At 45.2% G+C, this 26459-nt stretch overlaps 1 protein-coding gene across 1 annotated transcript; it reads right to left on the reverse strand.

Moving 5' to 3' along the window:
• Positions 1 to 20260: 20260 nt before the first annotated feature.
• On the reverse strand, positions 20261 to 25518 carry TTC32 (tetratricopeptide repeat domain 32). Its single transcript, XM_003787419.3, has 3 exons — positions 25080 to 25518; positions 21384 to 21550; positions 20261 to 20634 (listed from the first exon to the last, which is right to left on the reverse strand). Exons 1-3 carry the CDS (start codon positions 25229 to 25231, stop codon positions 20486 to 20488), a joined length of 468 nt encoding a protein of 155 aa, XP_003787467.1. The 5' UTR covers positions 25232 to 25518; the 3' UTR covers positions 20261 to 20485.
• Positions 25519 to 26459: the final 941 nt, after the last annotated feature.

Consider the following 26459-nt stretch of genomic DNA (forward strand, 5'->3'; position numbering starts at 1 on the left):
AAAAAAAAAAAAGAAAGAAAGAAAGAAAATGAAATCCTGTCACTTGAGGCAACACAGATAAGTGAAAAAACCAGACACAGAAAGATGAGTACATGTGATCCCACTCATTTGTGGAAGCCAGAAAAGCTGATCTCTAGAAGTACGGGGTGGGGGTGGGGTGGCTGCTGGGCCAGGTTTGGGAAATACGTGAATGGCACAGCCATGTGATGGCGCTGACCCTCGGGACAGGCTGAGATGCACGTGTCTGTGGGAGAATGGAGGCCGCGGGGTAGAGCCAGGAGGTGCTATTGGGGCAGAGATGGAAGGGCCCCCCCTTCATGAGCACTGCTGACGAAGAACTTACTCACTGGCAGGTGTCTGTGAAGAGTGATGCACCGTGGCCTCCGACGGCCCCGACCCTGAGCAGTGGACGTCAGAGCACTGGCTGGCTGTGCTCCCCATGTAGAACCGGGGACTGACCAGGCCAGCCTACCCAGACCAGCCTGTTCCTTTCCCATACAGTATGCAGGTGGCCCCACCTCAGAGGGAGGTTCACACCCCACCTGTGAGCCACAGCACACTTTCAAGTCCCTCTGTGGTCTATTGAGACCCTAGGAACGGAGGAGGCCCCCCTGCTCCTGCCGGCCTCACCTCTGGTTGGCACCTCCCTCTCAGGCCTAAGGGCTGAGCGCAGGGGCCCCAACCTCAGACTTCACCCTTCTCCTCTGAGCTCTGCTCATGCTGGGGAGGGGACAGTGAGGGCACAGTTCCAAATGGTGGCCTGTGTCCAGTATTCCCTGGGTAGGGCTGGGGGTCGATCAACCTTGATCTTTGACCCCTTTGCTGTTCTACCTTGTCAACTCAGTAAAATCTCTGGTTGCCTTGGGTTTGGGAGAAGGGAGAGTCAGGTGTGTCTCCCTCTTCAGCAAGAACCCGTGAGTATCAAGTGTCCCGTGCCAGCCTGGCACTAGCAAACCAACCCCGTCCCGAGGAGGATTCAGGGAGGAGATACCACGTGGATTTGTGTGTGTGTGTTGTGATCTTTATTCCATTAAATGATCTTACAACTAGGAGTGAAACTGAAACATGCCTTTAATATACTAACAGCATAATCTCATCCCATTGCACATTTAGAAAACGACATTAAATTTTAAATGAGTCTAGCAGAAAGTACTTCTCACAAATCATCTTAACCACTGTGTAGATATTAAACATGTTCTCGTCTTGGTATCAGGGTGAGGATCTGTTGAAACACGTATGTGGGCCACTTGTACGGTCCTGGTGTCTGACCCCGGGAAGTAGAATGAGGGCCGTGGCAAGCCTTACCTCTTTAAGGAGTTTTCTGTAAAGACTGCCTGAGAAACTTCCCCACCACTGGGGAAAGGAAGCCACTGGTAACCTGCTGGGAGCACAGGAGCAATGTTCGTGCCTGGTGGTCTGAGTGAAGACCTTGGTCCTCCTTGGCACAGGGAGGTTGGCTCCAGGTAGATTTGGCTGGCCTGGTGTCAATGGAGACCAGCCACAACATGTGCTTTAAAGCATGCCCTTTGGTGTGACGTAGGTGTGGTCTCGTGTGGTAGTGTAACAGCACAGCTATAACTCCAGCTAGAGGTTTGTATCAGCCCCAACTAGGTGGCCATATGCAATTTTTTAGGGAAGACAGGACCTTGTCTCTAGCTCACCTCATATCTGCTGCCTTCTTGTTTCTTCCAGACCAGCAGTTCTCAACCTGTGGGTCACGACCCACAGGAACTGTATTAAAGGGTCATGGCATTAGGAAGGTTGAGAACCACTGCTCTAGACTGATGTCCATGATAGCATCTGTGGATCAAGCTACAGCGTCCAACCTGTTCTTGGAGCACACGTGGTCACACACTGATTGGTATGCAACTACGCTCTTGGTGGTTGAGCCAGGTAGGACTCCTGTTGTGCCAGCAAGGCCCAGCACTGCCAATAGTAGGTTCTTCTTCCTGCCACTTAGGCTGAAGGCAGGCAGGCTTATGGTGACACCTTGTGAACTAAGACCCCAAGGGGAATATATGGGGATAGCCTGCTACATCGTAATGTGCATGGCAGCAACAGAGCTTTGGCACAAGAACTCAGGTTTTAGCGAGAATTTGGGTCTGACAGTTAAGGTCGTTAACTCACCCCAGGAAAAGAGCTACAAACCTCATTGCTGAGTATCACTACGGTCACCTTCAAAGTCCTCCTCTCAGGACATGATGCAGTGACACCAGCACCTAGTCCACCCTTCAAAGCAATTTTGGGATCCTTTCTGTAAAGACCATCAGAGCTGTCATCTTACGAAGATCTGACAATTAAGTTTGCAAACTTGCCACCATGCCCTCACATTGGCAGCACTGTACAAACCCAGTAAGGTTTCGTAAACTTAGTAGACCAGGTCTCACAGCTGTGTTCATGTCAACATGCGACTGTGTCTGCCTGAATGGCATTTGATTATTATTGTGTGATTTTGTGTGTCATAGGACAACGGCTCTGGTCATTCTAGAAAACAAGTTCCAAAATTGCTTTGAAGGGTGGCCTAGGCATCAGTGCATAGCTGCCCAAGGAGAGTACTTCACAGGGGACCATAGTGATATTCAGCAATGAGGTCTGTAGCACTTTTTCTGGGATGAGTTCATGAATTTCATCATCTGACCTCATAGTCCTGGTCTGGACCAGCTTTTACCTTCAGGTTTCAAGATGCCCACAGGCTGATTCAGGCTGTACTCTAATCACTTGTAGATCATACTGAGGGCTCTGTAAGTGATTTTGAGTTCTATCAGAGGCAGGATCTTGGTATTTAGAAGTCAGTTTCAGAAGTACATCTTCCTAGCCTGACATCCGATTAAACCTTGAAAAGATGACATATGTATATAATATCATCTTTTAGAGTGATCAGACTCTATCACGTGACTGGATATTAGGTCCTGAGGAGGCAACGGCAGTAAGAACCCCTCAGCCCCCGTGAGCTTACCTTCCTCTCGGGGTGAGCAGTGGCTAGCACCCACCTCTCAACACTTGCGTTCAGCCGCTGTTGAAGCCAATACACAGAGGGACAAAGCCAAGTAAATTCAAGTTTACCCTTCCCTGGGGCAGGGAGGCTGGTGTGTCAGGGGTTATTTGTATGAGGAGTGACAATGCTTGACCAATGCCACTGGCTGCCCTTAAGCTTTTATTCCCCAAATGGCTCCTTCCTAAAGAAGGACTGACTCTTTAACCTGAGAGACAAGATTATTTTGCAAGAGAAAGAGATAATCAAAGGATGCAGATGCCTTAGTCCCTTCTAGTCCTCACAGGAAGGAAAAAGGGATGATCTTAGCTCTGGAGGGAGGGCGGAGAGGCTGATCCCAGTAAACACAAGTCTGTGACAGCAAGAACTTCCCCATAGATACGATTCCAGAAACAAGACTCCTCAGTGTCACTCGGGAACTCTCTTCCCTGGTGACAAGTTGGTAGAAATAAGGACTGGCACTGTGCCCTATAACATTTCAGAAGGGGAAGAACATGGATACTGGACCATTCCCCTCTCAAATGGCCCGTGAGGGTTTGTGCTGAAGGGTCCTTTGGTGACCCAAATGTGATTCAGAAGTAAGCAGGCTGGTGTCTGTGGAAGGAGGGTTGGTCTGGACAGAGCCTCTGCCCTGCACGTGACCCTAAAAGTTGGCACATGTCCTGGGCAAAGCCCCTACCATGCCAGCCCCCAGTCTGGCTAATACACTGGCCGGGAAGGTGCGAGCAGAGTCTGCAGAACTGCTGTGGAGAGACCAGTAGCCCGCTTGAGTGTGTGACCAGAGTTGACACTGTCTTCAGATCAAAGCCTCATTCCCCTATTGAGTGATGGTCACACAGGCCAGGCCTACTCCACCATGCTGTCCAGCCTGAGCAGAGGCTGTGAAGGGGACAGGAGGCTGGGCCAGGGTCACTACCAGCTTTATAAATTCAGGCTGGCTTTTGCTCAGCATGGCACTGACTTGCAAACAGTCCCCCTGCTGTCTTCTAGAACAGGAATAAAACCAACTATGAACTACACACTGAGTGTGGGTCCAGACAGGAAGCTGTTCCCCTATCCTGCGGAAGTGCCCTGCTCCCCAGAAGATGTTGGTAAGTGCCCTGGGAGGCCTGGGATTCCTAGAGGGTCTTGGTGCCCCATAAGCTATCCGTCCAGATAGCAGCCACAGAGGCCCTCCCAATGTGTGGGAGGGAGGAGCAATCCCCACCCCTGACTGTGGGGATTGTGAGCACACCTGGGTTGGAAGCCCAGTCGAGGCTCAGGAGCAGCTGTTGGCAGGTGGTCGGCATGGGAACTGATGTGTAGAAGAGGCGGCTGGAGTAACACGGCAGGGTTCAGGGTGTGTCTGTGGTCTTCCCTCCGGGTGCTCCCCACACCTGAAGGGCTGACATTGGCAGACCTACCATGGCTTGACTTGAGGAGTAACTGGTGGTGCCAAGACCTGAGTATAAACTAGTCATGACCTTCTTGCCAGCAAGGTCATTGGGGGCCCAGTGCAGGGATGGCAGGGACAGGATACTAGAGAAGCAGGGAGGTTCTGGTCAGTCATCTCTGACCTGTGTCCAGCTCCAGCTGCAGGAGGCGAGGAGACTTTGGTTTATATCATCTTCTCTCTGCAGCTCTGCTGGATGGCGGCACAGGATGTCATCCTTAAGGTCACTAGGATTCTAATTTGAAGGCTCAGCCACCACAAGGATGATGGTATTCTGTTCTGTCCTCAGAGCATGTCCATGGTACCAACTGGTGGGTTTGAATCCTGGTTCTACTGGGAACTTCAGGCACAGAATTTGGCCTCTCCCAACCCCCGTCTTTTCTGCTAGCTACCTCTAAACAAACTACAAAATGAGCACATGTTTCACACATGTGCTCTAAGAACTGACCCCTCTGTTTCCCCCAATCTGTGAGACAGAATGTGAGATGGCACTGGGCCCCAAGGGGGTGAGCTGCGCTGCTCCCCTGTCCCTCAGGTGTCTTAACCAAAAACTGATGCTTCAGAGCCCAAAGCTGTGAGTAAAGACCTCACAAGGCTTTGACTTAAGAGAACCTGCCACTGCAGGAATAATGCCACCATCACGTCCCCGCCCCTGGCTCTCCTACTGACTTCCCGTGAGATCAGACTTGTGTTAAGAACAAGCCTTCTCACTGAGGCTCTGGAGAAGTAAAATGGCCAAAGAGGGGTGGTGGGAATGGCTACTTGGGAAGGCATAGGCCCCCAGTGGGATGTCCTCAGACTTGGCAGGCCAAGGCCGGACAATGAACAAGGAGACCTTGATCCCAGCCTGAGTCCTGCTTACCTATTCCGTGCTTCTCACAGAACTTCCCCCAGCCACTGGCTTCTGCAACAGTAAGAATCTATACATGGCTTGGCACCTGTAGCTCAACTGGCTAAGGCGCTAGCCACATACACCTAAGGTGGCGGGTTCGAATCCAGCCCGGACCCGCCAAACAATAATGACGGCTGCAACCAAAAAATAGCCAGGCGTTGTGGCAGGCACCTGTGGTCCCAGCTACTTGGGAGGCTGAGGCAGGAGACTCGCTTGAGCCCAGGAGTTGGAGATTGCTGTGAGCTGTAATGCCACGGCACTCTACCCAGGGGGACAGCTTGAGGCTGTCTCCAAAAAAAAAAAAAGAACCTATACTTGGTCAAGCCTGTAACTGGCCTGTTCTCTTACTAGGGACACGAGTTCCCGAGTCCGGGGCCAGGGGCCCTTGGTGGAGTCCTGCTGTCAGATAAGTTTAGCCCTCTGCTGTTGACAGCACCACTCTTCTCTCCAGGGCTGCTCTACAAGTTGGGTCTAAGTAGGGTTAAGATAGTGAGTCAAAGAAGGTGGAGAGAAGCCACATGGGCCTAGTCATGGGTCACAGGGAGTTCCCAGAGGCTGCCAGTCACTTCCAGGCAGTATGTATGGCTTGAGAGATCTGCCTGCTGCTGTCCCTAGAGCAGGGTTGGTGAGGAAGAGCCTGTACCTAAGGTGTGCCTAAGGTCACCTGTAACGAGCCCTGGGACAGGGAGCCAGTCCTAGAGGAAGGGGCAGCCTGGAGGCTTAGTGCAGGGGACAGGCTTCGATCAACACATGGGTGGGGAGCAGGGATGGCTGTGAGAACTATTGGTGTCCCTGGTGTGCATCTCCAATGAGACTGTGGCAGTCTCCACTCAAGACGGCCGCTGACCCTGCCTTTGACATAAGCAAGGCCACACTCCTGCAAACGGAGATGCCAGCAGGAACTGTGCCTTCTTCCAGGGTGGCGTCACCTCTGGGAGGGTGAGCGAGGGAGAAGGGCCACCTGCTGCTGCCGGTTTGTGGGTTACCACTCGAGCTTCTCGTTCTTAGTCCCACATTCTTCACACACTCTAAAATTTTGTGTTGATTTAACTTGAGGCTGACTAAATGAAGTCATCTATGAGAAGAAACCCCTTTCTGTGACGAGCTGGCCCATAATCCCCAGAGACCAGACTACAGGTAGGATGGCCACTCTGGGAAAGCTCAGCTGTACCCCTGAGCTTAGCCCTGCTGTTTCCTACCCCCGCCCACAGGGAAGTCCACCTGTCAGGGAAGGGAACACCTGAGGGCAGTGTGTGGGAAGGGAACATCTCTGGCCCACCCTATGCTTAGATAGCTGCTAACAGTGAGCTGGACGGGTCATTTCTCCTTCCTGAATCTCATCACCTTCTAGAAGGTGGGGACATGACCCTCACTAAAGTAATTGAAGACTTCAGAAGTTTTGATAAAGCATCTAATAGAGAGATTTCCTGATAGGGAACAGAAATATCTCATCCCCACCAACGTCCCCCAAATATCCCAGTTTCGTGCCTAAATGGAAAAGGCTGGTCCCCACACACACACACACACACATCCCATGCTCATGCTCTTACCAATGTCAGCAGGGTGGGGCCCTGTGAGGCTCAGAGTGTAGCTGGGAAGGAATTGACAAGGGGTGACTCTCTGCTTCCCGAGGCTCAGATACAGGAACTTCTGCTCCAGCTGGCACAGAATGGCCTCTGCCTGCGGGGAGCTCTCAGCGCTATGGGGGCTTCCAGATCACCAGCCCCTTACAGTCTCTCTCTGGCTATGACTCAGTCTTGCACGTGCATTCTCAGGTATATATGCACTGCCTGACCCTAGTCTGCCTCTGCATGGGCCCTGCTGGGTGCTGTGGAGGCCAGTGCCCTCCGGAGAAGGAGCAAGGTAAGAGCAGACCCCAAGGCCCACTGTCCACAGGAACACTGAAGTCCTTCCTGTAAACACCTGTATACTTCTCCCCTCCATTGCTTTAGACAAACCCCACCTCCTGAAAGCCACCTCCGATCCTGACCAGCCTGACCCTCCACAGAGTTCCCTGGACAGTGATCCACACATAGTGGCTATGTCTCGGCCAGTCCCTTTTTGCTATCAGTCTGAAGAGCTCTTGCTGGAAGAGGCCTTGTGTGTGGGGCTGGGTGAGTCCTGAGGGCTCTTGCCCCAAGACACCTGGCTCTCCCCCATCACACTTATCTAGTGTCTGGCTATGCTAATCTTCAGCCATGTTATGAGACGTTTAACAAGTCTGACCATCCTTCTAGAAGACACTCCTGGAATGAAGGTCCTCCAAGCCGGGACAGTCTTCCTGCCTGTGACTTCCCTCCCCCGTTCCCACTATGAACTCAGGCCAGGAAAGTGTGACCATCTGATATGGGTTTTGGTGACCACAGGGTTCTATGCCTGCTAGGCAGAAGATCCAGATCTGAGTGAGACTCTATAGAAAGCCTATCACTTGACCACTGCCACAGTCCAGATTGCCGTTTTCCTCCTTAGGCAGCATCCAAAGGTCCATTTTCCTCCTGCAGCATCCAAAGGTCCTGGCCAGCCATCCTGCTTCCTGGGCATGGTGGCAGCTGCTCTGCAGGTACTGTCCAAGATGACCTATAAGTCATTCCATGAGTGACAGTGACTCCCAAGTATAATAAACACATCTAACCAAGCACACACCTGCACTGCTATCAGGAGTGTTCTATCTCTGTGACCTCAGCCACCCTAAACAAGGCAGGACTCCCAGAGCTCCATAGCAGAGGCCCTCGAGGTCTATTGCAATTTGGTTAGTGACATGAGATGACTGACTTACTCCGTGTTGTCTGCTTATTAGCATAGGAACTACAGCAGTTATTACAACCTCACCTCAATTAGCGGGAGAGAAAACTGCCCTGGTGCAAGCCCCTGAGGGCTGCCCAGAGGTGCTAAGTTCCTGAGGGGCACCTGGAGCAACCCGGCCAGCAGCCTGACTCCTCAGAAGCAGAGTCCTGTTCCACGTGGTCCTCCTCGTCAAGCCCAGCTTGTCCCACTGCATGTGAGTACCCCTGGTGACATCTGCCTGGCCTTCTTCACCCCCCTAGAGCCAACACTCCTCAGTTCTAGGAGTCAAACTCGGTCTGACTCTCTCCGGGAGACCCTCTGGTGAGACTCTTCCCCAACGTGTGAGCCAACAAGCTTAGATATAGGCCCCTTGGGGGGTCCAGGGGCCTTCCTAACCACGTCCCAAAGCAGTTCTCTGAGAGGGTGGTCGGAATGTTTGCCTCGAGCCTGATTACCAAGCGTGCCTCCTTTCCAGACCATGCTGTAATGGGCTGAGACCTCAGCTCAGCCTACGCTCTTTCCTGGCCCACAAGACCATCTCAGAAGGGCAACGTTTCTCCCTGTAAAAATGGGTGGTCCATCTTGTTATCCCAGCGGAATGCCAGGTGCGAGTCAGCTGTAAGGGCTGGGGAGTAGAGAGGAGTGTCTATTGGCCTTGGTAAGGAAGAGCCTGGCTGCCTAAGTAAGTCCTTGCTGGGCCATAAAGGCTTCGAGAGCTGGCTTCTCTCCATCAGGACCACAGGCCCCATTCATTATCAGGATCTTAGAAACACCAAGAGCATCAACGTACTGACTCCTGAAGGAAGACCCTTAAAGGGCACTTAATAAGATGGGGTTTGAATGTTGGTGCTGCATGAGAACTGCTTTAAAAAGCAAATGTCTTATGTAGTGGGTAACATCTGATTGACTTAGTAGTCAGAGATTGGACAATAGCTCAAAGGATGGTGAGAGGCTTCAGTGAGGCAGGAGCAATGCAGACCCTCCTTGGGAAGGGAAAGTGCTTTGAGCTGGATGAGCAGAAGGCAAAACACCCTAGTGCAGCTGGCTGGCAGGAAACAAGGGGACGGTGGCTGCTGTCCAAGGCAGGGGGAGAGAGGAGAAATGCTTATTCTCCCATGCCTGCCACCTCCTGCCATGCAGGTGGACCCCTACGAGCCGTGACACTCCTGACACCTCTCTGCCCCCTTACCTCTCCCCTAACCCCAGGATAGAGTGAGGAGGAAGAACCACGCCTGCCCCTTCCTTTCCTGGAGTAGCCTGTTTTCAGAATCAAATCTTTGTTCCACAAACTTTACCTAGGCAGTAGCAGCCACACCCTCCCCCCATGTGGCATTGCCTGCCCCCATCTGGGGTCACGTCCCCTCTTCCTAAGCTGTGTCCTCCACCACAGACCTCCTCCCAGGGCAGCCCAGCATCCCCTCTGACTCTGCCTGTCTGCATTACCAGTTGGTGCAAAGCGCAGTGCTAATTCCTGGGCCCCTGGGGACACCAGCGGAGCTTGACCAGGAGGACTGGCAGACAGCAGCCCACTCCTACCCTCTTCCCGAGCTTGCTCACAAGGTTTGTTTTTTCCTCAAGACTTGTGTTCTTAAAGTCCCTTTTGACTTGAGTAATTCTGAGTAGGTTTTTGACTCTTGCACCTGAATTTGTCCCAAGGCAGAAGCAGAGCTGGGGTTGGCTTCCGATGGCTGAGTCACTCACCTTCCTGTCTGTCTCCCATATCACTTCTTGCAGGCGTGAATTAAAGTGGAACCAGGCAGACAGCACTCCTGCTGGTGACCAACATTCCACAATAAAATGGAGTTTGACAGCAGCTGGCTGAGCAGCAGCCTGCCCGGGGCTGTGGGCAGCATCCCATCTCCACCCACACCCAGCACCGACAGCCTGCCCTGGCACCAGGCGCTGGCCAGCTGAGCAAAACAGGCCAAGTTCAGGCCTAGAGAGGCCATGATAGTGCCTGTTAAGGACAACTGTCCCTTACGGGCAAAAAGAGGGAAGGTCTAGGTTTGCCCTGGATAAGGGGATTCCCAGGACACTGGACTCTCAAAACAGAGTCTTGGGCAGACCAGGGGCCACTCTAGAGGGAGCTAAGGTACCAGGAAAAGAATCTGGGACACTCTACCAATTCTGGCTCCAGCCTCACTTAACAGATTGTCCCTGATGATTAAATAGAAATAACATCAGTCTTGAAGGGATATTGTGAGGCTTAAATGAGCACGCGTGGAAACGGCAGGCATCTGCCCTACTGGAGGCTCCGCCCTCCTCCTCCTCACCCCTACTCCAGGTAAGCTGCCTTCCTCTGCAGCTGGGGTTTTATGTGAAATTATGGTTCTCCTTCCCTCACTTGCAAGTTAAATTATAATCAGCACTTAAGTGGGTGGCCATGCAATTGGGTCTGTACCTCCCCCCAAGCTTTGTGGCACTTCCTTCCTGCAGCCTTCAGTTTGAGACATGTGTCCCAACCCTTGACTGTGCCTTGGAGCAATCTTTACTATTGTAGGGGCATAATTCTGGTGCCTATAAAATTAGGTTTCTGGGTCTCTGCACAACCCACAGGGCTGGGCACATGGGTCTCCAGTCCATGAGAGTGGCCCTGGGCAAAGAATTGAATCTTGAAGTAGGTCCTAAGGTTTGCTGTCAGGATTAGTGGAAATGAGTGCAGACAGAGGTGCTTCCCTAACTGGAAGTCACTATTAGACCGAGAGAAGGGCTGGATCTGGGCATCATTCTGTCGTTAACAAACTGTTTAACCTTTAAACTGGAACCTTCTCCCATTTGCCCATCTGTAAAGGAAAGGAGTGGATGATTTCTCCAGTTCCTTCTAGCTTGAGCTTTGGATGACAGGCTAAAATCATACACCCTGAAGCAATTCAAAAGGAATTGTGTCTGGCAATTGGAAAGGGAGCAGCCAGCCCGAGGAGGATATGTAGTCATGGAAGGATGGTCTGCTCCCCAGCCCGGGCCTGCTTGCTGCACTATTAACTGTGGATGATGGCACAGTGCATGTTTTACGAGAGTTCACGAGTAGGAAGTCTGAGAGGCTCTACATTAGTCATGTCTGAAAACCCCTCTCGCTGACACAGCAAGCCAGAGGGGCTAGCCACAGCCACTTGCCCAGCTGAAGGATGTGTTTATCCTGAAAAGAGAGCAGTTAGCCAGGATTGCTTTATTTGCTCAATAGCATAAAAAGAAACTTTTTCCATGAAGAAAACTCACATGAAATTATTGGACATGTAGTCTCGATCAAGTTGGGCCACGACTGAAGATTACATGGTACCAGTGATCTCTGATTTGAGAGAGGAAGGATTATGTCCCCCCACCAAAAAATCCTCAGACCCTTAACAGACTCAGGAGAACACAGGTCTTCCTCCCTCTCCCTGTTCCTCCTCTCCCCTTCTCCCTAGACACCCCCGTACACGTGGATAGAAGGGCAGAGGGGGGAGGAAACTGATCAGTTACCATGGATGCCAATCACCTGTGCTTAGAAGGGAACAGAGTGCCTGCAAGACTCACAACTAGCTCAGCTCCTCCCTCAGGGTCCCCATCTGGAAGAGAGAGAAACACACAAAATGAAAGGGCACCCTGTAATCACATGCCAGGCAGAGTGCCATGCCCTAGTGGCTCTCAAAGAGGAGTGTGCCTCATAGTCCCTGGGAGGACACAATGTCTGGGCCCACCCCAGAGGTCAGATTCACTCGGTTTGGGGCAGGGCTCAAATTTTGCCTAATAGGTTGGTTCCTGGGTTGTGTTGGTCCACACACCACTCTCTGAAACCAGCACTGGAGGCCGGTGCTCCCTGGCCTTAGTGTGTGCATCACCCACCCAGGCACTTGGGTAAAACGGAAGCTCTAACCTGGTAAGTCTGGCACTGGGCTTAGAGCCTACATGTCTCACAAGCTCCCAGGTGGTGCCAATGTAGTCAGTCTGTGGACCACAGTCAATGGCAAGGGCACCCCATCTAGGCCAGAAACCAACAGAAACCAGAGAATGAGATAAGTTTGTGTTGATACTGTGTCGCTAGGGAAGGTTTAATGGTAGTTGTTGAGACTTGGGCTGATCCTTTAAGAATGAGCAGGACTTAGATGAATGAGGAAAAGAGGGTGTCCCGGGAGAAAACTCAGAGCACAGGCAAGAGGTGGGAATGGAACAGAAGGGCAGAGTAGTGAACGCTGGTCATTGTCACAGATGGTCATTGTCACAGTGACAGAGTGAGGCTTGGGGCCCCACACGCAGGCGCCTCACCCCCCCATTCAGAAGGCTGGTCCAACTCCAGTAAGTCCACTGGCAGCTGGTCTTCACGATGGAAATAATTATTGTTCTCCGAGCCCCAGACTGACAGCTCCCAATCCCGCCTGCTCAGCCAACTTGGATATTTTTTCACCTGGCTTGTTAGTAATGGTTTGTTGTTTGGCAGGCTAAAGTAACTCCCACTTTTCCTTTCCAAGCTCGAGTCAGAGGAGCTCAGTTCTGCAAGAGTCGAAGTCTCGAAGCCACACAGGGTGGCTATGAATTTCTCAGCAGGCAGCCAGGGCAAACCAGCATGTTTTGTACGGTGCTTAGTCATGGGTTCCTCTCCTGATGCAGTCAGGGTCATGACCGAATCAAGAAATAACGGCCCTCTCCCTCTCCTCCCCTACTTGGAAAACTCTGTTTATAGGCTTGTTCTAACAAAAGCTTCACCTTTTTTTTTCAATAGAACTGCACTTATTGGTGCAAGAACGGGAAAGTACACATGTGAACAGCCTGCTGTCTGAAAATGGAACCAGTATTTATTGAGTTTCCCAGCACATAACTAAGTACCACTAACTGGGCGGCTGACAATACAAATTTATTCTCGCTCAGCTCTGGAGACCACAAGTCCAAAGTCAAGGTGTCAGCAGGGCCACACTCCCTCAGAAGCCTCTGGGGAGAATCCCTCCTTGCTTCTTCGGGCGTCTGCCACCCCAGGCATTCCTTGGCGGGTGGCAGCATCACTCCAGTCTCCACCTCCCTCTTCAGAGTGTTCTCCCTGCATCTGTGTCCAATTTCCTTCTTCATATAAAGACACCAGTCATACAAGGTGGTGTCATCTAAGGACACCTGTCACACTGGATTAAGAACCAGCCCCACTCTATCCATATCCCCTTAATTAGACCTGCAATAACTTCATTCCCAAATAGAGCCACATTCTGAGGTACTTGTGGTTAAAATTTCAAGATATCTTTGGGGAGACATAATCCAACCCATAGCAGCTATAATAATATAGCTATATCTTATATTCTATATTCTACCTATAATAAAGCTATATTCCCTCCTGACTTCTGCTTCTCTTTTCCAGGGCTTTTTTCCTCTAAATTAAACTAGAATAATGACCTGTTTTAAACAAAATGAAAACTTTACTATAAATCGGGCTCTATTCTCAACATCGGCTGAGAAGGGGTCAAACACTTGTCCATACCTGTTGGCGTGATGAATCTGCAAATCCAAATAGCAAGTTAGCAAGCAGGTTATGATGACTGATTCATTCATCCATTCCCGATATTTGAGGCCCTTCTGTGTGCAAGGCACTGTTCTAGGTATGGAGGATATAGCAGTGAACAAAATTGACAAAGTCCCCTGGCCAATCAGACCTTAGCTCCTACCAGGGAGAAGATAGGCACGCAAAATAAATAACATGGTTTGGGTAGACAGGGGAAAAAATGCAATGATTATGACCCAGGATCTGCAATTTGGGGTTTTTTTGTTTTGAGACATAGTCTCACTATGTTGCCCTTGGTAAAGTGCCATGGCACCACAGCTCACAGCAACCTCAAACTCTTGGGCTTAAGCAATTCTTTTGACACAGCCTCCCAAGTAGCTGGGACTACAAGCGCCCAACACAACACCGTGTAGTTGTCATTGTTGTTTAGCAGGCCTGGGCCGGGTTTGAACCCACCAGCCCAGGTATATGTGGCTGGTGCCCTAACCACTGAACTATGGGCACCGAGCTGGGGTATTTTTTTTTTTTAAGACAAGAGTCTCACTTGTTGTCCTAGGTGGAGTGCCGTGGTGTCACAGCTCACAGAAACCTCAAACCCTTAGGCTCAAGTAAACTTGCCTCAGCCTCCCAAGTAGCTGGGTCTATAGGCACCCTCCACAACACCCAGCTATTTTTAGAGACGGGGGTCTCATTCTTGCTCAGGCTGGTCGCAAACTCCTGACCTCAAGTGGTCTGCCCACCTGAGTCTCCCAGATTGCTGGATCTTCAATTTTAAACAGGGTGGTCAGGGAGAGGCTAGGGTAAGGCCTAGGTCAGGGCGGGAACAGCAAGCAGAAAGGTTCTCAACATTAGCCTTTGTGAGAACTCTACTTGGTACCTAGCAGAGCCACACCACGCTCCCAAACCTTCACTCTGGCGGCTCAGTTCAAACAGACTTGGGGAGTGACAGAGGTAGGAGAAGACCTATGCAATTCAGAGGCAGTGACATCTTGGCCTGGGTAGTAGCAAATGAAACGAAAACTGCTGGACTCTGGATGTGCTGAAGTAGGAACCCACAGTGAGCACTGCTGGGTGCATTGAGATTGGAGTATGGTCTGAGATGCAAACGGAGCAGACACTGTGTATCATGATGGCCGGTGACATGCTAAGGGTGGGCCACATCAATGCTACGTGGAAATAGGTTCAAAATAAATGTAGTGCCGAAGAGTATATTCAGAGTTGTTATTGGGACAAACTAGTTAAAATTGCCTACGGAGAACAGAGCCACTAAGTTGGTGAACAGAACTAAGAGTAACTTTCCAAAGACGTGACTAGTAGCCACAGGAAAGGGAACCTTTTAACGCTTTGCTTTAGTTGTTCTGCTTAAAAGTAGTTACCTCTGGAGGGTAAAGAAGGGAGAGAAAGGGTCGTACTTTTTATTTATACCTCTTGTACTGTTTTAATTTTTGTTACTATATCCATGTATTAACTTTATAACAAAAAAATTGGCAAGCATTTTAATGTGGTTTTAAAAACTGAGTCTAAGCAGAATGAGATAGACTTCTATATTCTTACATAAAAGAATGCCCAGGATAATAAATGACTTAAGTTACCAAATAATACCTATATATACCCTAATTATGCATGTATGTGCACACACAGGTCTGGATATTTGTACAGACAAAAGGTCTGGAAGGACAGATACGAATTTAACAGTGATTACCCTAAAAGTGAGAGAATACAAGGGAACGTGTGCTTTTTACTTTTTCTGCAGTTTGGTACTTTTAAAAGGAGTGCTTTTTACATGGGTTTTAATTGAAGGTGAAGGCTTTTTCTTGAGCTGGAGCTCAATTAAACCTCTGCACAATCCAAACCAGAATTTTTATATATTTTAAAGAAATAGGCAACAGAAAAAATATAAACTTTTTAGCCTTAGTTTTTATTCCTGCTAGATAAAACATGACTATATAAAATGCTAAGCTCTGTTTAAGGTTTTTTGTTGTTTTTTCAATAGTGATGTCAAAACTTTTTTTGTTTCAAAGCAGGACTCTTACGAGAAAAAAAATGAAAATATGAAAAATGTTTAACTCTGTTAAAGAAAAACTGTTAACCAGCAGCTCGGCGTCCGTGGCTCAGTGAGTAGGGTGCTGGCCACATACACCAAACATGGCGGGTTTGAGCTCAGCCTAGGCCTGCTAAACAACAATGACAACTGCAATCAAAATATAGCCTGACACTGTGGCAGGCGCCTATAGTCCCAGCTGCTTGGGAGGCTGAGGCAAGAGACTCGCTTAAGCCCAGGAGTTTGAGGCTGTGAGATGTGACGGCACAGCACTCTACTGAGGGCAACGTAGTGAAGACTCTGTCTCAAAAATAAATAAATAAATAAATAAATAAATAAATAAATAAAATAACTGTTAACCAGGGTGGTAAAAGAGCATTTGAGGAACTGAGTATTTATGGGCAATGACAAAAGAATTTGGGAATAAAGATAACAAAACTGATTGTTACTGGTTAATGTTCTTGGGGGCAATAAAGCCAAAACCTCACAGAGTCTGCGTCCTCATCAAACTAAGGAGAAAATCAAAGAAAGACACACCCCCTCGAGAATTAAAAATAGTCTTTGGGTGGGTCTGTGAGTATGATGTGGAAAGAACACACAAATCTTTCCTTGCCTTATTATTTCTATGTGTTGGAAGCTTTAACATAGATACTAATTTACGTATTGGCAACCCTGGCTTTCAGGTTTCCAAAAAAGTTTGCTTTTAATATTAATCTGCTTTTCACCATGTTTTGTGTCTGTTTTCAATAAGGAAAATAACCAACAAGTAATTCTAGCATTGCAATAATGTTCCATTATACAAACTATATTTTAACATTGTTTCTATATTCATCTTGATGGGTTCTAAAACATTTTATAAGCAATTTAAATTTTGTATCAGGACAGAAAAAAAGTCCACATAATGCTTTCAGTTGATGCCAACAGCAAAAAATTGATATCAATTGAGATTTCTTTTAATTTCGGACATAAAAAACATAACATTGCAAGCTAATTTCTTAGTCTCAGCCTGCTTCTCTGGGAAAATAAGACCTTCTTCGTTGCAGTGCCGTGTGCCTAATTGTGTGCTGACATGTCAACCTGGGGTTGTACTGCTGTGCTCTCATTTCACAGTTATACTGGTTAATGGATATATGCATATTCAGAATTTCTAGTTTGGGACTTACTGTTTTCTAGTTTTTATCATTTGTCTTTTGCTACATGAATGTGTGCTTTTATCTTCTCATAATTTTAAAATGAAAGCTACATGTTCTAACTTTATCAACTACTTAGTTTTTCCAAAACCAAAAAATTAAATTATATTTTTTATCCTTCTTTCCTTTTTCTACGGAATAAAAGGGTGTCTTTTGAAGTCCCCTAACACTGGGTATGAAAGTTAACAAATCACTCTTTCCCTCTCTGATGAAATGCCATTTAAATTATGGGAATCCTATTCCCATGATTTATTGTCACTTTTCAAAAAACATGGAAAACACCAACATGTGAATTCATATAAAGCTGTTAAAATTACACTTAGCTCACACGGCAACTATTCAATCAGCTTTGCAGTAGGCTCTTGAAAAAACTGTACCAACGTTTATCAACAATTACTTATTAAAAATAACAATCTATTAACCCAAACACACTAAATAAATTTAACATCACAGGGTCAGGTAGAGACCTACCCTCTGGTTTACTGGACATAAGCTTCCCATCAGATAGTATCACATGAAACCAACCTGAATCGTGCTAGAGACTGGACCAAATCTGAAGAGGTAACATCTTTTAGAAGTCTTCAATCCGTTTTGTAAATGTGCTGGCATGTCTTTTGAAGCCCTCTCAGGTTTAGTTTTTACTTTGTCTAAGGAAGTTTTCTATGTTAAAACTTTTTTAAGTGCAGTTTGCATGCAAGACCAGGAGACCAAAAAAGCTTGAAAAAATTGGTTTTCCAAAATGGTGCAACTCAAAATATACTTTACAAAGCACTGAATTGTACACTTTAAATGGATAAATTGTCTGATTCATCAGTTATATCTCAGTTTCTTTAAATGCTTCAGAAAGAAAAAGCAAAGCAAACATTCATCATCTTAGAGTTTATATTGAAGCTGTTGACTTTCAAACTGCTGTTACTTACAGAAACTTGTTTTTATTGCTCAATCATTTTTCTATCTGTGAAAGTGGGTATCTTGGGATAAAATGGAATTCACAATTTTTCCAATTCAAATTCATGGAAATATTTTTTTCATTTAATGGTTTTTCACTTAACAGAAGCACGTCCGAGACAAATTAAAATCGTTAAGCAAGAGGTAGGTTTAATGATTTGAAACTTTCAAGTTAAATTGTTAAGGAGGTTATACTTGGCAGAAAGGGAGACAGTGAGATGAAGATCAGTGTAAATTGGTTTCCCAGAGTGAAAAAGCTGAATTATTAGAATATCTACTGAAACATTCAACACCTGAAAAACAGCAGCAAGTCAAGCCTACATTTAGGATGGGGAGGCCAGAGAGGCCAGTGAAAGAGAGAAAACCAAGGAAGATAATAGAATATAGAGAATCACTAAAAGCTGCCTTGGAAATTTAGTTTCCTACTCCACCAGAGGAACTACAGTTTGCTATTACTCAGTTCTAAATTTCAGGAATAAACAGATACACAACTACTGTCGGGAGTAATTTTCTAAACTCAAAAGTAACTTAAATCCATTTATTAATTCACTTTGTGAAAGAGAAACTTTACAACAAACCAAATTTCTTTTGTTTTTAAAGAGAAAAAACTGGGAAACAATATAGTTTGAGTACTTTTCTAGCAGAAAAAGACAAGAATTTGACAAATACTAAAATGTGGGAAAAATGAAAGATAAACATAAAAGAATATCTTTTAAAGTAAATATCAAAGGTATTGGTCAATCCCAAACTTAGAATCCAAATGTACTATTACCCAAAGTTTTGAAGCTAAATGAGGCAAATGTACTGTTCTTTAGTTATTCTCAGTAATTACACAAGAGAAAACAAGCGCTGATTCTGAACTTCAGGGATTTATTTTTCTAATAAAGGATGAAGAAAGTCTGAATAATAAAAGCAAACAAACCAAATGAAATTTTAAAACAATTTTTCTTTTTCATATTACATCTGCTCTCTGTCAAGAGTAAAGAACTATGAGCCAAAAGAAAGTTATTTAAGTATTATTTAAGTATTTGACTCTTTCTCCTTGGACTTCGAGCTCTCCCAAGGTCTAGGGAACTTGCTTTTTTAAAAAATAGTTTTCCTAAAAAGGATTTTTGTACATTTTCATGCAACTTTGTTAGTTCTTTTAAAGAGATTCCCAACAAATAGAAAGATAAACCGTTTTGGACACGATGAATAATTAAATGAATCTCTATTTAGAGATTCATTTCTAGGCCATCAAACTTAATTTCCTCTTAATATTCATTCACCTGCAGCCTAAATTCTCCATGTTATTTTGCCAGTTATTACTTACTAACTACAAAAAGGACAATACGTTTTTCTGCTTCATGAGATCACTTATATTCAAAAAAAACATTGTTAAGGCTGATGATGGCGACCGCCTCAGAGAAGGATACGGACGTTACTCTGAGCCTTCCTCTGTCTTAAGGAAATGTAAGGCAAATACACTCTCCTTTCTCCTGATTGAGGTAATTTTCACCCTGGGATACAGCAGCAATAAACTAGTTTGGGAGCCTGAGATGCAGGGTCTGAATCTTTGAAAGCCAGACCACGCCAATAAAATAAAAAAATAAAAATAAAGGGAGACAGGATCTGGCCGGCTTTGGCTTATTTTCCCTTCACGTCATTCCCAGTTCTTGACAGCCTCATCAGAGCCTAGACGTTTGTGGGAAGTACCTGAATAAAAGAGATGTACTAACGCTTCATGTTTACTAAGTGGTTTTGGTCATGTCCGCACCTCTCTATACCTTCCCACTCCACCCCCGGTTTATTACAGTTTGAATAGCGCTTAAAGTATATATTCAGTAAATGTGCAGAGACAGAAAACTGTTCAATATTTAAACCCTTAACAATCTTCTCAATAATTTCTAGAGAAAATCAAGTGTCAGTTAGATTCTTTCAGCTCTCCCATAGGACATGTGTATATTTTTAAGCCCACATGTTACATCGCTCTAACCTAGCTTTATAAAACAGCTTTACTCACAAGCAAATGCTATGGGGAGAAAATGGGCAGGAGACTATAGCAGATTAAAAGAATTCAGAGAGACATCACTAACTGCAATGAAACATGATTGGCAGATGTAGATCTAGAAATTAAAATCTATACATTTTTAGAAATAACTGGGGAAATCTAAATATGAGCTGGGCATGAATGACATTATAAAATTGTTTAATAATTTTATTAGGTCTTTTAATGGTATTGTGGTTATAAAGGACAGGTTGTCTTCAATCTTAAAAGATGTGGGCTGAGAGCTTTAGGGGTGAGGTATTGCAATCCCCGCACCTTATTTTCAAATAGTTCAGCAAAAAGTTACACATTTAAATACAGAGAAAAAGCAAATGTAGCACAATGTTAACATCTGATAAATCTAAGTGAAGAGTTTACAGATAATTATTACACTTTCAAATTTTTTGTAGATGTAAAGTCTTTAAATAAAAAACTAGAAACAAGAAATAGCAAAAAATATAATTTTACTGAATAAAATACCATGTTTCTTTAAGTATTTTACTATAATCATATACACTTATACAGGGGTATTATTTATTTACACTTCATAAAAAAACACTTATTCAACCTAGAATTAACTACCTTAAGTGCATTATTTAAATTTCAGTGCTAATATATGAATCTCTTTATCTTAAATGTAAATCAAAAATAGCTCAGTATTTATTTTAAATTACACAACTAGATGAAGGTGTAAGGATCATGAATTAGCATTTTAATTAAGTTTAACATTTCGGGTCATTTTTTTCAATATTTCTTCTTTGTTTTTCTTCTTTGTCTAGAATAGTCTGTTTCAAGCTCAAAGTAGCATCGTGAAATCCAGGATTCAAGTCTAATACCTTCTTGAAATCTTCCAAAGCATCATCAAAATATCCTGCACCAGAACCCCAAAAATGAAAATGAGGGAAAAAGCTAAGTATTTCTATACATTATTCACAGCAAAGTTTGGATATACATACTTTTGCTTTTATATGAATGAGCTTCCAACCGTTCCTAATAAAGGAATTTCTCCTGACGATGATACAGGGATGTGTCTATCAAAGTAATTTCATGTGCCCTTATGGAATAATACACATAAAATGAGCTGTGGGCTTATTTACTGAGATTTAACAAATAAATAGCATAAATCATAAAAATTTGACAAAACTACTAATATATCACCTTCGTTACATAACTGCAATAAAATTAAGAAACAGTTAAAAAACTTCCTTTTTAACACTCGAAATGAGAAACACTGCCTATATTAATGCCTCTAACCCAGGGGTCTTTTAAACTTCACTTTCTATTGTTTTGTGTGTCTTCAAAGAGTTTAACGCAGATAAGTTTTTACAGGCGACCATCAGCATTACCCTCATTTCACAGCTGAGCATGAACAGGCACAAAGGAATGGGGTCACCCCCACTCCTGCGCCCAGGTCCAATTCCCACCCCAGTGCTCTGCTGCGATCTAAAATGCCTGTGGAACGCCTAAAATAAACTCAGGGATGCTTCCTTTGTTCCAAGCTCTAAACCTAAATTTCGCATAACTTTAAAACTTGATCGCTACATGACTTTTACAACATTTCCGAGTTCTGAAATAATAGAACTTGGTCAATGACAAAAGCAACACAAACAAAATTCTTACCCAGTCTATACAAGATCAACCCTCTGTTGTAATACGGAACTTCAAAAGTGGGTTGGACTTCTATGGCAGATGTGTAGTCATCCATGGCTTCATAAAAATCAACCCTGAAGTACTTGATTTGCCCCCTGTTGTTATATGCAGTAGCCAAATCCTCAGGGCTGCATTTGCTTTAAACAAAAAGTTCACATTAAAAACACCGAGTTACCAAATTCCTCGCCTTTCCACCTTCCTTCTCTTTTGGGTATTGTCAGACTTCATAGGCTGTAACATGCAGTACCTACGCTGAAAAACCAAGCTGAAGAAACAAGGTACAAATAAACAAAGAACTGGAATTGATTTTTGTTCAACCTTTCCTTATTTTTGCAGCGCTCTATCCCTACAATATCAATCTGAAAAGCACATTAATTTGCACGTTCAAAGCCCCTGTTCACTGCCAACTTGTTCGGCTGAGAGGATTGTTCTTTTTCTAAGCACACGCAGCAGGCAAAGACAGATCGGACACATGCCAACCAAAGGGAAAGCCAGCCCAAAGTTCAAGTTTGTTATGGACGTGTCACAGTGTGAGTCAATGTTATTCTCAAACTTTTAAGTAACCTTGCAACAATGAGATTTGAAATCATTTTCTACCGATAAGAAGTAAAATTAACCCCTTTGTGAAAATGCAACACATTGATCCAAGGAGTGATCTTTGGGGATAGAGCGATAGAGATGCCCTCTCTTCAGCCTTCATTGAGATCCTCCCAATGCCAGGCTGGCTTCTTTTGAGGAGGGTGGGCTCTTTTAGCCCCGTTAGCTGCCTAGTCCACTTTGGAGGTCCTATAGGCAGAACTGGCTCTGCACCTGGGTGTGCTAGGGGATACCCAAAAAGCTTTAAATTGGCAGCCTTTCCTGTAAAGGACTGGACTCCCAGCCAGCTCTGACCAGCTCAATAAGTCACAGTCTCTTGCTGTCCTGAACCTTTCTCTGCACAGGACAAACCATCTGCACAGAAAATGACAGGAATGTGTCAGCGATGATTTTGTTTCCCTTGCTTTTTCTTAAAGTGATTCTCAAATTTGCACCAGAGAGGATGCAAGTTAAATTTATATGTTAATTTCTTTATTTAACTCCTCAGTACAAAGTATAGTTCTCAGAAAATACATGTGACTACAGTCAATGTTACTAAAAGCTACTTCACTTAACATCTTAAGCCTTGCAATTTCAGACACAGACTGTAAGTACTGCTACCATAAGTCCTCACAGCCCAGGAGCCTCCCTCCTTCACTCTAAGGTTGCTAATAATGGAGAGGAACTGTTGCAATTTTGGAAAATTTCCCTCTGAGAGCTATGACTGAGAATGACTGGGTACATGATGCTTCTGGATGCCACTAGCACCTCTTGTTAAAAGCTAGGTTAGAGAGGACACATGCCCTTCATCTATCTCTGTTGACACTAGTCAAACTGCTGTCCAGTAGAGTCTGAAGAAAAATGCAGCCTGAAGATGCCAAGGTTTCAGGCATTCAATTTGAAGCTTCAAAACTGTTATAAATTCTTAATATTAACTATGTATTAATTGATATATTAATTCTTAATATTAACTATGTATTTATTTATGTATATATAAGTTCTTAATATTAACTATGTATTAACTGATATATTAATTCTTAATATATTCAGAGGATCATAAAATATCAGATTTAAAATTAGATCTCATTACAACAAATTCTACAAGCCTTCTTTTCATAGAAATTTGTTTCATATTTTAAAATGGGCTAACAGTTGAAGCTGAATTTTGTTGTAATATTGTTTTAATGATAGCATTTCTTATAATGGAAATAAACCAAAATTACTCAATCCAAATGTGGATTTTTAGCATTTGCTAACTTTAACAAAAAAAAAAAAAAATTGGAAAATTAGGTCTGCTCAGGCTATGCCTTTGGATATTCAGACAGAAAGAAATTCAAAGATTGCAAATACCATCTCAAAATGATTCAGTGACTCAGTATTTTTAAAACACATGTAAACACCAAAAGATAAATTTAAGGGAAAAATTTGAAATGACAGAATGCAGTTGAATTCAGCCCATGAGTTCGTAGGAGAAGTGTAAGGAAATTGAAGGCTCTTTTTACAGATGAGAAACTGAGGATGAGACAAGGTGCTAGTCATGTGGCAGAGCCAAGACCGGAACTCAGGCGTGCTGACCTCCCTACTGCTAAGCCACAGCAAATTTTAATTCCTATACTAGTCAAAAGCTAGTATTAAATTTGTTCTCAGGCTGAGACGTATAGAGGAGGAAGAATAACAAGACTAGACAGCAGCAATTTACCTATTCCTGATGAGTATTTTTTGAAACCTAGTATATAAGTCTATTCTTAGTGCTTGAAACAAGGATAGGAAACTAAGTTTCCTATGTTTACTAATCTTTACTCTTAGGAGGGGTCCAATGAGGCAGGGAGGGTGGTACCACCTTACCACCTGTTCAGAAACTTCTATTATTATATTCTAATGTATTCCTGAAATGAGAAACAATTTTATCTTTCTGGCTTAACTCCACCTGAGTTTTAACAAACAGGATAAGAATCAAGTCCTTGGTTTTGGTTGAGCCTCAATATAAAAGAAAAACTAGCATCCTGTCGTGAAAAAAACGAATCTTTGAGGAGAGAGGGAGGTGCTGGCGCAAACAACTCTTTCTTTTCTCATCCTGGTCCACTTCACACCAGCAACAAGCACAACAAAGGTAAAACCTGAAGTAACAACAAATGCTACACCACAAAGATGCCTTGGACAAGCAAATATTAGCAGGCATCCTGCTAATCACCAAAGGATAATCAGACATTGCAGGCTTCCTGCTAGAAACACAACCCCCCCGCCCACCATGAAGTATTCTTGCATATACTGAATCTGAATTATATCAAATCTCAAGATTTAACTACCAATTCACAAGCAATATGAAAGATGACCATATTAAATGACAGCAGAGAAATGCAATCAGGAGAGGAGGAAGGCCCTTAAGAGATTAAGAGAGACCTGGTGTGTATCCTGATTTGAACCAACTACTGACTATTTAAAATACTGACTAGTTAAGAAATTATGTGATAATATTGGTAGTGTGATTGTCTTTTAAGTGTCCTTAACATTTAGCAACGTATTCTGAAACATCCATGGATGAATACTAGGTCTGGGTGAACTGGTCATACTTAAGCCGATGTTCATTAGACTCGTTTCCAAACGCTTAAATGTTTTTCATAACAAGTGAAAAAACAAAACCAGGCCCTTGCTGCGAGGTCTTGGTCGGAGCGGCCTCCCGCGCTCTAGCGCGGCACCACCCAGCAGCGTCTCCTGCCCTTCCCCAGGTCTCGGACACCTCGCCCGTTACACCAAAAAGGGGCAAAGCCCGGTCCCCTGCAAGTCTCTGGATTAGGGAAGGAGCAGCGCTGCGGGCTGGACATACGGGAGAGAGGCAGCGGCCGCATCGGAGGACTGGGAGAGGGCTCCACTTCGGAAACTCCTTGCATCGTCCCCGCACACGGCCCCAACCCCGCGCTCTCTGCCACTCTGCCCTAGGCCTTTGGCCCCTCTAGGAAGACGAACATCCTCGTGCTGGGTCAAGACATTGCGCCACTGGTAAAATCAGCAGGCCCACCAAGGGACCCAGGAGACCCCAGCCACCCGTACACCCGGAGAGACGCCGCCGCCCCGACTTCTCGCGATAGTTACCTCCCGGGACTCGCGCGGACAGAGACCGCACAGGCGCACTGCCGAATGTAAGCGGAGTACAGCGCCTCCGCCTCGCCGTACTCGCCCTTCTTGAAGTGAGCCTGGGCAAGTGCTAGCGTTGCGCAGCTTTCTTGCCCCTGCTGTCCTTCCATAGCGGCCCAAGGACTAGCTTTCCGTATGGAATGGAGGTTGATTTCGGAGCGATTAGAGGCTGTACCACAAACTCCTTCCGCACCCTGGAGTTCTAAAGCAAAACCTGGGCACTGAGCGTGTGCCCTCCGAGGACCCGTCGTCTCGCGAGATAACTGCTGCAAAGTGCTCGGGAGCTGGCGCGCGGTTTTGTGAATTGCGTTTCTGTGTTCGTTACCGCTCGTCCCGACTCCTCTCTTTCTCAGAAAAGCATCAGATCCACAATAGCAAACTGCTTTCCAAGTCAGCTGTCTGACGTTGCTACCTGTTTACCTTTTGTTACAACGGATGCCGGGGTCGGGTCGGTGAACGATTATGGCGGAAGCAGAAGAAACCACGATTAAGAATGGCTAATTGGCCTGCGAACTTTTTGTTATCTCCCTTCCAGTTCAGCATCCCTACTTGGCAAAACGCTACTTGAGGATGTTCCGAGTTGGCTTGGCTAACCTGAGACACTTTGTGTCGAAATTCCGAGAGCTTTGTTCTCCCGCGACCCCAGAGCAAATTTCTCCACTTTTTTGACCCTCTAAAATTGTATTTAGAATTAAATTATTGTGGGAATCTGGGGTCTCTGATGTTAGTTTACATTCTCCGCCTGTTTATGTCAAAGAGAAATCCAAATAGTAATTCACTAGGTACATGATGTTTGGTTTAAATTGAAATGCTGTAAAAAGCTTTCCTATCCATGGGACACAATGTACTTGTTCTGCATCTTTCCCACGTCTCTCAATTTTGTTTCACTACCCAAAATACTGAGCCCCTTTGCATCAGAATAAAGTGAAGATGAAAAATATATCTAGATGAGAAAACCTGACCCAGTGAACAAGGGAGCAGAAGAAACAGCAAGTGTAAAGACCATAGATAGAAAAATTGTTTGTTTTTCAAGGAATAACAAGGACACTCGTGTCTAACACCCAGCGATCTAAAGGGAAAATAGCAGGATAGTTGGTGAAGATTGGAGATTGGGAGGAAGTGTTCTAGACAGGAGTAAGGCTCTTAACGTTTTTTGTGCCATGGGCCCTTTAATAGTCTGATGAAGCCTATGTCTCCTAAATGTTTTCAAGTGATTTAAAATATGAGATCACAAAGGAAACCAATTGTATCAAAAAAGTTGTGGAAATATAAACATTTATAAAATAACATACACTCTTTATTAACACTTTAAATATTCAGTGACAAACCCAAAGCTAG

This window comes from Otolemur garnettii, unplaced genomic scaffold, assembly GCF_000181295.1.
Source record: "Otolemur garnettii isolate 467f Iridium unplaced genomic scaffold, OtoGar3 scaffold00022, whole genome shotgun sequence".
Classification (NCBI taxonomy): Eukaryota; Metazoa; Chordata; class Mammalia; order Primates; family Galagidae; genus Otolemur; species Otolemur garnettii.

Excerpts from the sequence above, each read along its gene's own strand:
- TTC32 (XM_003787419.3), bottom strand. The coding sequence starts at position 25,231 with ATGGAAGGACAGCAGGGGCAAGAAAGCTGCGCAACGCTAGCACTTGCC. Across the intron at positions 21,551-25,079 it reads GTCCGCGCGAGTCCCGGGAG|CAAATGCAGCCCTGAGGATT; the intron begins GTAACTATCGCG and ends TTTTGTTTAAAG. Across the intron at positions 20,635-21,383 it reads GTTGATCTTGTATAGACTGG|GATATTTTGATGATGCTTTG; the intron begins GTAAGAATTTTG and ends GTTCTGGTGCAG.